Genomic DNA, 9716 nt, shown 5'->3' on the forward strand with positions numbered 1-9716 from the left:
AACCAACTGCGCCACCTTGCAGCCCCATGTTATAGCAAAACCATAGAAAAAGAACTATATTATAGGACCAACTCTCTATCTTAATCTCAGCTGCTGTCAATATAAACATCCACAATTTTCTTAAAAGTGAATTTTTACTGGACAAAGATTTTCAAATGCAGGTCAATAAACGTTTAGGAGACAACCAGCACATACAAAAGTCCTACCCATGATCTGTAATGCCATGACAGTTAGACACCAATCAGCCAAAACATTTCTAACTCCGTTATAACATTATGTTGGTGCCAAAACAGCTCTGATCTATCAGGGTATGGACACATGACCTCTGGGGGTGTCCAGTGTTGTTTAGCACTGGACATCAGCAGCAGTGAATCCTTTGGGTCCTGTGGGTTGCACGGTCTCTGTGTATTGGATTTGGGAGTTTCAGGAGTTCTGGGAGTTTGGAAGCCAGCCTTGGGATCTTGGTGGTGTTTCATGAGCTACTCTTGAGCAGGTTTTGCAGTGTGGCGGGGCACATCGCCCTGATAGGGAAGGCTGCTATCACGGGGGAGTGAGCACTTGCCATCAGAAGGGTGTGCTTGCAACAAATCTTAGGAGGGTGCTACATGTCAAAGTAACATCCACATGAATGCCAGAACAGAACATTGCATTCGAACAAGATGACCAATGTTATTCACACAACCTGTCAGCAGTTTTGATGGTGGGGCTGAACAGTGTAGTTTTGAAATAGTTTTTAGGATCCTAAAAGATAAATGTGTCATATTTGAAAAGAAAAAAGGTTTTGACATAAGCAAAGATCGTTTGAGAGGTCCCAACCTGCAGACAGGAGAAAACAGTGCTAAAACAAATGACTTTTCACCAGTAAGTGTAGCACATGGTCTTCTTTAAAGGCTCACCTCAGTGCTTCAGTGTTGGAGAACTCACCAGATGTTTCCTTTACCAGGTTTGTGTTAAACAATGACCAGAAGAGGCTGTTTGAGAAGCTGTCAATATACTGCGATCGCTATGCAGAGCTCATCCCTGTGTCGTTTGTGTTGGGTGAGTCGGGGCTGACATTTCTACTCCTGTTCAGTTCATCTAAACGCCTGTGTTCCTGGACACCATCACTGAAACTTGCCATCTACTTATTTACTGTTTTTCACCAGGTTTCTACGTGACTTTGGTCGTATCTCGTTGGTGGGGCCAGTTTGAGAACGTACCCTGGCCAGACCGTTTGGCGGCGTTGGTAGGAGGTCACGTCCGTGGAGCTGACGAGGCCTCCAGGCTGACCCGTCGAACGCTGATGCGGTACGCCAACCTCTCTGGTGTGCTCATCTACCGCTCTGTCAGCACAGCCGTCTACAAGAGGTTCCCCACCATGGAGCATCTGGTGCAGGCAGGTACGATGAAACCTCAAAGGTCTGGGGTCTGGTTTTCATCACACTGAACACAAACATGTTCAAAGCTGCCCTCTCAATTTGCATCAGTTAAAAGTATTGAAGAAACAGTCAAACGTCCCTTTTAGACTTATACATAACAACAAATAGGTCCAAAAGCAAAACATCAGTCTCCATCTGATGTGGTTGGACTATTTGTAAGGTGCTTGTTGCTACTTGGTGACTGAGCTCACAAGTTCTGCTGACCAAAATCAAAACAAGCATCATTTGGCTGCTGTCATCTCCACACTATCCCGTGTCCCGCTCAGGTTTGATGACGTCTGAGGAGTTGAGGCACCTAGAGGATCTGCCATCTCCACATAACAAGTTCTGGGTGCCCTGCATGTGGTTCGTCAGTCTGGCTCTGAGAGCACGGACTGAGGGTCGCATCAACAACGACGTGGCGCTCACGGCCATCCTCACTGTAGGTGTTCATGTCTGCAGGTCCAAGGGGCCGGAACTTCTTCAAATCTTAGCTTCAAAGCGTTTTCTGGTTTTGCATGACTCTTGCTTTTTTTTTCTCTGTTCAGGAGTTGAATAGTTTACGGGCAAAGTGTATGAAGCTGTACGGTTATGACTGGATCAGCCTGCCTCTTGTCTATACTCAGGTTTTTTGATGCTGCATTGTGTGCTGTAGCCAAAATACAGTTGATGATTTGGCAGTAGAACAAAAAGACCCAGTAGTTCTCATTCACTGTCAAAAAATGATGCCAAAAACAATGACAGTAAACTAGTTTTAGACGACTAAAAAAGATGTACTCTTACAACAATCCTTTTGTACCTAAAATGATTAACTCAATCAAAATGAATTTGATGAACAAAAAGAGAGTGAAATGACTAAATTGACTTTGGAAATTTTTCTCTGAGGTCGTTTTGAACACTGCCAGACTTGACTGATGTTTTTTAATTAGGTGGCGACGGTAGCAGTCTACAGCTTCTTCCTGGCCTGTCTGATTGGTCGTCAGTTCTTGGATCCGGCTCAGGGTTACGCCGGTCACGATCTGGACTTCTACCTGCCTGTTTTCACCCTGCTGCAGTTTTTCTTCTATGTTGGTTGGCTCAAGGTGAGGCTCAGCTGATTATATGATCCACTCACAGAAATTTGATTCATTTCTTCACTTCTGACCTTTATTGAGGAGGTTTTTTGTCTTGTTTCAGGTGGCTGAGCAACTCATAAATCCTTTTGGTGAAGATGACGATGACTTTGAAACCAACTGGCTTGTTGATCGCAATTTACAGGTGTGGATCTAAAACAAAGTGTTTGTTTTCCATCGACAACACATTGTGGTTGTCTTGTTTGACCTGCAGCGGTTCTCAATGTGTCCCAGGTGTCCTTGTTGTCTGTGGATGAGATGTACGACAGCCTGCCGCTGGTTGAGAGGGACATGTACTGGAATGAGTCTGAACCTCAGCCTCCCTATACAACTGCCAGTGCTGAACATCGCAAACCCTCCTTCATGGGCTCAGCTTTGGACATCAGGTTCACAACAGTTTTTGTTGTCTTGCAGACATTTCTCAAATCTACTCTTCACATGTGGTTAACCTTCTGCTTGATCTAAACCAGTGTTCCTAAGGAGGAGATGGAGTTCCAGTCCAATCTGGAGCAGATCAAAGAAAATGAGGAAGCTAACTACTCCACGCCGCTGCTTGGAGGGTTGGGTCGTCTTCTCGGTGTCCAGTCCCCGAACTTCCCTCGCTCCTCCCGGGTCTCTCTGCTGCGTCGCCGCCCTGGAGCGCCGCTAAGTCGCTTCCCTCTTTACCTGCACCCAGAGGCGCCATCGACTCCAGGTCAAGGCCGCCCGCCTTTAAGCCAGGATCCGGACTACGCCTTCTCCACCTTGCCCTTATATGAGAGACCAGGTTTCTACAGCTGCCCACAAACACCCATCCACTGCGTGCCCCCTGCGGTGCCCCGACCTCGACCCGCCCGGAGAACCCAGAATGAGTGGGATCGCAGCTGTAGCTCCCTGGCCCCTCCAATGGTGGGCTCACAGCTGCTTCCTCCCGACACCCCTAACCACGTCCCCCCACCACCGTCCTCTGCTTTCCCCTGGCTGAGTGAGGATGGTGAGACTCAGAGCGCCCCTACCTTCTCCTTCCCCGACCCTCCACCTGAACTCTGTCCGATATCTAAACTCAGACCGGGACACGGCCTGCTGTCTCGCCGCCCTCCCCCTCCTCGCCTCACTCTGGACACCCTCCCATCAGCTGACAGCCAGCCTGGACCCCCAAGTGCTCGGGCCGCAGGAGGCGGAGGAGAAAGGGTGTTCTCGTTCAGTCCTCCCTCTCGCACGGCGCCAGCAAATCCCAGTAATCCCAACAGCAGCTCTAGCAGCATTAATGCAACAAGCACCAACAGCGCTGGCACGACGGGAAGTCTCTGCAACGGTACAGGTCACGGTAATTTTAGTAACCATGGGAACTTCAGCGCCAACATGAGGGCGAGCAATGGGGGCACCAACGGCGGGCTGAGCAATAACATGAACACTGTTTCCACTTCAGCGCCATCGCAGCAAGAAACCAATCAGCAAAACTCACCCAATGATTCAGGGATCTCATTGGCTGAAGGGGACCTGCTGGGTGTTCTGGTGGACGGTGGGGCGAACAAGGCGGCAGGAGGGAGGGAGCAGGACTCAGAAAAGAAGGTGTGACACTGTTTTTTTTTAGTGCATGTGGTATTCAACCTGCTCCACACCACAACAGGTACTGAACTGTGTTACTTCTGAAATGCTTTAAAGCCATCTGGAGCCAGCTTCAGCACAGAGTTATTCTCCACTTCCTGATACACTCGCACAGAAGAATTAACCTACTTGTAACGCAAAAAGCACCTTAAGAGATTTAACCGTCAACATGTGAAGGAGAAATAAGAAATACTTTCCGGTTTCCTCTGAAACACCACAACAAGAGGCCAAAATGTGTATATTCTTAATCTCTGGTAGTCTTAGCATTGTTTCCACAAGTGTACTCTTTAATAAATATTACTTATCACATGTTATGCTTCTTTTTAAAATAAAAATTGAAACCTGAAACTATTTGTACATTACTACTTTATTTTCTGATTACAGGAGTGCATTGTATGGACATTTTGACTTAAATTCAAAACTACAAATACTATAGAAGCAATCTGACCGGCTGTGAAGAAACATTTTTAATGCATATAACCTCCCCGTTTACATGAGTGTGTATCAGATGTAATAGTTCGTGACATAAAATGTGCACAAACAATTCAACAATGATTTTCTTTAAAAGTATGCAGCCAGTGTACCAAACTTAGATTGTGATGTCCAACACATAAAGAAGTAAAAAATAAGTAGGTAGCAGCTTTATACAGTGGTCCCAGAATTAACAGTAAATAATAATGAGCAAATAAAGAAGTAAAACTCAATTGCTAATGCAGTGTTTCAAGCAATACATAACGTAACAACAATATCTTGGTCTGTGGTTGTGGTCCCATGTTTTTGGCCTGTGATTCCTTAAAGGTGGAGAAAGCCATTCCTGAGGACAATTGTTGGTATCTGAACTTAGCCTTCAGAGTTCCTACGGAGACCTCTGCCCGAAATTAACAAACCCACATTGTCACCTCAATAATAATAACAACTGGCCTTGCTGACCAAAAAAAGTCATGTGTAGAATCTGGACATCTCTGTCTTATGACGGAAACAAAACATCATTTGAGTGAAAACTAGTGAGTTAGCTGTTGCTATTGCTTTTACCGGCTAGTAGAACCATGGAGTCGGCTGCAGAGTCCATCCCTTCCCTGGTGGAGCTAGATGATCTGCTGCAGTGGTTGCTGCACAGAAGAGGCCAAGTAGGATGGGATTCTCAGTCTGCGCCATGAGCACAGGAGCAGAGCCCTGTGGTGCTGAAACTGGCTTCCTGCTAGTCTTTTTGCCTGGGAAATAGTGATGTGAGAACTGGGTAATGCTGTTTCTCACATCTCCTCTACAGTGCACAAAAAGGGGGAGCAGTGTTTTAAAAATCGTTTGAATTCACTCTGTTGTATGGAAAATGTACAAAGCCAGAGCTAAGTACACAAATTTTGAACACAGGACGGCTAGCAGACCGCCAGGAAATATTCACAGAACTCAACAGAGTGTATTGGATGAGAATGATTCACTCCACCTTTAAAACGATGTAAAAAATGTCTTCTTTGCACCCCTGATCGCAGGTTATGGCTTTTATGTGGACTTAAACTAAAAAGCAATAGCTCCTCCTAGGGCTGCTTAAAGAGAAGCAAAAGTCTCCAGTATTCCACAAACAAATAAAATAAAAATTCAAGAAGTCAGAAAATAATAATTTTATCTAACAGATGTATATTTTTTTTCCTTCCATTAAGATAATTACAAACAATCAAAGCTGAATGATCATTTTTCAAATCAATGTAATTCCACTTAATATAAAACACTGACATATTGCAGCCTCCACTCACACTTAATGCTCAAGGAGAAGCAAATATTTATTTAAACATTAAAACAGTCAGTATAATACGGGGATATCTGCAGCAGTCCAGTTTAGAAAGCTACAGTATCTATGGCTTTTTAAAACAGCTAACAAACATAAATATAACAGTGTTATGTTGTCATCTGTAGCAGGTGTCAGGCTGGTTTCACAGCTTAGTTTAGCTGCCTTCTTCAGCCATGGTGTGTTTGTCAAAGAGGTACTCAGCCAGGCCACTCTGCGGAGCTCCCATACGGCGCAGGTTTGAGATCCAGTCGGCGAGCTCTTTGATAGATTTCACCTGCTCATCCAGGTAATGTGTTTCTATGAAGTCACACATCTGTGGAGGAAACAGGACAAAATGTTGCATCTTATTAGACTGTCAGCTCCAAACGGCAGATACAGGAATTTATCTGAGTCTGTGTCTCACATGAGGGTCATTGTGCTCGGACGCCATTTTCTGCAGGTCCAGCAGGGATTGGTTTACGCTTTTCTCCAGCTGCAGGGCGCACTCCAGAGCCTCCAGGCCGCTCCCCCACTCGTCCCTATCAGGTTTCTGACACATAAATAATTAATGGGAATTTAACACTGATTTGTTCAAATAAAACGTGCTAAAACAGGAATCTGGACACATTATTATTATTGCAGTTTTGGTCATAGAAAATCTAGAGACATCACTTTGGACTAAGGATTTGTACGGGCACTTTTTTTGATTCGAAAAACAGGCATTAATCAAGTTTTTTCATCCAAACTTTTTTTTTTTCCCAAAAATAAAAGGATCCTTACATACCCTGACATCCTGCAGAAAAATTTTGCCTCCCCGCTTGTTCTGCAGACTCATCAGCTTCTCTGCGTGCTCACGCTCCTCTTTGGACTGTTTGTGAAAAAACTTTGCAAAATTTGGGAGGGATTTGTCATCCCTTTCAAAATAGTACGCCTAAAAGCCAGGAGAGAAACAGGATGAGAAACATGACTCACTGACTTAATACCGTGCTACAATACATGATGCTGCTGGCTTGAGAGGAGTTCTTACCATGGAGAGATAAACATAAGAGGCGTACAGCTCCAGGTTTATCTGTCGGTTAATGGCAGCCTCGCAGTCCTGGTGGAAGTTTTGTCGGATTTGCGAACTCATTTCTGTATTGAATAAAACAATTAATAAATAAGTGAGCAAATGCCCACAGACTCTTCTGTTGGTCAAATGTAGGGCAGTACGTAACTGGAGAGGCATATTATGCAAGTATATAGACATGAATAGAAAACCTAAATTAGTCGATGCATGTTGTGCCATGAAACATGACCAACAACGAGAGGGCGACAAACACACATTGGACCACAAATGAGAGAGCTGACGGCACCTCATATAGCACAAAGTATTCATTAACTTATGTCTCTGAGACGCCTGCAAAACTGAATACATGGATTTCCAATGACAGCATCTTTATGCCAACATGCAGAACACTAAATCAAATAACCATCTGCCACCACTCACTTGCCCCAAATGACAAGAACCTTCTATTCACATAACCAGAGTGGGAATTTAGCAACAGCCACATTCAGGAAAATATGAAACTGGCTACTAGATTCCAGTCACAAAACAATGATTTACTGTTGAATGGCTGGTGATGTTAAACATTTATCTGTCAGTGGCTGGTAGATGCTGAACAACACAGAAGGCAAATGATCTGTTGTTCTGACTTAGAAGAAAAGTTTGAAAGTCTAATTTCAATTGTTATGGTTAGAAAATGGGTCAAATGTGTAACCAGCAAACAGTCAGTCCTGTACCAGTGACATCTTATAAGACGACTTTATTTAAATGATACGATGCCACAGATGATAAGAGATACACGAGAATGGGCAATTGGCATGCTGCATACTGGAGTGTCCACAAGTACAGCATTTGTTCTTTAAGAAGTTGTTTCTGACAGCATGATACCACAGACATCTGCAACATTTGTAGTTGTGTTTGGTGTATGTCCAAGTTTTGAGACACGTCTTTGTAATTTCGCCCTGATACAATGGAAGTGGATGGACATAATTGAAGTAGTTAGTTTCTTAGATGTTTATTGTAGCTCTAGTGGATCTACTACTTTCTCATAAAACATCCACTCCAACTTAAAACAAACTGCCAGGTCTGTGGGGACAGTGATTTGTGTGCATTGACCCTTTAAGAGAATAGCTGCATTCATATCGACCCAGACTGAATGACCTTCATATCACAATAACAGGAAAACAAAGGCCAACTGTGTATTTAACTAAGACGTTATTAATCAAAGATACTAAACTATCTCAACTGTAGTCTTGATGTACAGCTAGTCACAGATATGAATGATAAAAAACAAACAACCATGGTGAACAGGACAACACACACTGGGTCTGTTCACTAACTGATTATTTTTAGGAATAAAACACAAACATTGTTCAGCTGCTAATGCAGACAAACGTCACGTTCAGTTGGTCCCATGAAAGATGCCAACATGGAGGCTGGATAGTTTATTAAAGCAGAGAGCAGCCTTGGCTGGAAATAATACTGCTTTTACTCATGGAAACTAGCACGTCCCAGTTAGGCAGCAGCCTAACCAGTAGCATGCTAACGAGGCTACTAGTGAAGTTACCTGACGGAGTTAGTCACTGCTAGCTAGTCAACCTGCACCAGCTCGTCCCATCAACGGCAGACAGTTAGTAAGCTAGCTAACAGGCTGAGCTGACGGTTAAATAAACCCACCTGCTTTTTGACGACTCCTCACTTTGTACTGAAGAAATTGAGCCTGTTTGTGATACGGTCCAATATTATTATTTATAATAATTAGGCTGGTATTTGTCAGACTAGTAGACGGTGCTGCTGTCTGTCCGTGTCAGCGGCGCAGTCTGAACGACGCAGCGACGTCTGCGGTGAAAGGTGCGGGACGGACGAACCAGACAGCAGCAGGAAACGGTCCATGTGCTCAGGTGTTCAGGTTTAACTGTCACAGATTTACGTAGATTTAACCGCAGCTTCTGACTCCACAAACAGTGATACAGCGTTTTATCTCCAATAAATCATCACTTCATTACACAGGGCTGAATGTAAACGTGCTCTTTGCCCAAGTTTTAGGTAATTTTCTAAACATGTTCAGGTTTAGGCATGGAATTATTTAATAATATTAAATAAACATTATAATAAAACGCATGAAATATATTGCAAAATAAATAAGAAAAAATCTTTTTTGTATTTTATTATTATTAATAATAATAATAAAAAAAAATAAGCCCCTTAGAAAATTTTAAAAATCTATATTTTGAATTTTTTTCTTTTCTTTTTTTTAAAAGAGAACTATAATTATTACATCTATTCCTGGATTTATTTCTTAGCCATATCCAATTATTTTGTGGGAAATTTTTCAAGTATTTTATTAATATTGAATGAAGCTGCTTTCCACTGTAAAACACTGAGTGGTGTAAACACTTTTCAATACAGAGAGTGGTGAACAATGGAGCAAACATCAGAAACTATTTTAGCAAACAGCTAACTGTACTTTAAGTCACTGCTGTTCAGTCTTCATTTACAGTGTGTACAGGTCCAGGGTCAAATATTGTCATAATTTGCACCAGAATCTGCATTAGCCAGTTAAACTGCAGGTACAGACAAGAGAACATGCCGGAAAGTTCCTTTTGTAGAATACAATGAGCTTTAAGTTTACATTGTTTTGTTTTTTGTAATTTAACAATATAAGTGCATTTTCTTCTGTATTTACACTGGACTGCGCATACATATATATCACCAACAATTTAAATATTGTGCTTTTGGAAAGTGATACAGCCAAAGTCAGCCATTTTTAAAAGTTTTTAGGAAACGCCCAAGCACCTTCAGTTGTAAATTTGACA

General features: G+C 42.9%; 2 protein-coding genes across 2 annotated transcripts; one reads left to right on the plus strand and one right to left on the minus strand.

Moving 5' to 3' along the window:
- Positions 1 to 890: 890 nt before the first annotated feature.
- LOC103376012 (bestrophin-2-like) lies at positions 891 to 4066 on the plus strand (the record flags this gene model as incomplete). Its single annotated transcript, XM_008306351.1, has 8 exons — positions 891 to 1038; positions 1146 to 1379; positions 1685 to 1839; positions 1946 to 2023; positions 2327 to 2479; positions 2574 to 2654; positions 2744 to 2895; positions 2980 to 4066. Coding segments are annotated over 8 exons (2088 nt in total), but the record flags the coding sequence as incomplete, so codon positions are not given.
- Positions 4067 to 4445: 379 nt separating this feature from the next.
- LOC103376004 (ferritin, heavy subunit-like) lies at positions 4446 to 8723 on the minus strand. Its single transcript, XM_008306336.1, has 5 exons — positions 8578 to 8723; positions 6886 to 6989; positions 6643 to 6789; positions 6283 to 6408; positions 4446 to 6192 (listed from the first exon to the last, which is right to left on the minus strand). The coding sequence occupies exons 2-5, from the start codon at positions 6985 to 6987 to the stop codon at positions 6034 to 6036; spliced, it is 534 nt and encodes a 177-aa protein (XP_008304558.1). The 5' UTR covers positions 6988 to 6989; positions 8578 to 8723; the 3' UTR covers positions 4446 to 6033.
- Between the last annotated feature and the right edge of the window lie 993 nt (positions 8724 to 9716).

Source organism: Stegastes partitus, unplaced genomic scaffold, assembly GCF_000690725.1.
Source record: "Stegastes partitus isolate 25-593 unplaced genomic scaffold, Stegastes_partitus-1.0.2 Scaffold3644, whole genome shotgun sequence".
Taxonomy (NCBI): Eukaryota; Metazoa; Chordata; class Actinopteri; family Pomacentridae; genus Stegastes; species Stegastes partitus.

Bases quoted from the DNA above. Each gene is read 5' to 3' on its own strand.
- LOC103376004 (XM_008306336.1), bottom strand. From the start codon at position 6,987: ATGAGTTCGCAAATCCGACAAAACTTCCACCAGGACTGCGAGGCTGCC. The intron at 6,790-6,885 runs GTAAGAACTCCT...CCTGGCTTTTAG, and splicing joins CTTATGTTTATCTCTCCATG to GCGTACTATTTTGAAAGGGA. The intron at 6,193-6,282 runs GTGAGACACAGA...TTTCCTCCACAG, and splicing joins CCGAGCACAATGACCCTCAT to ATGTGTGACTTCATAGAAAC.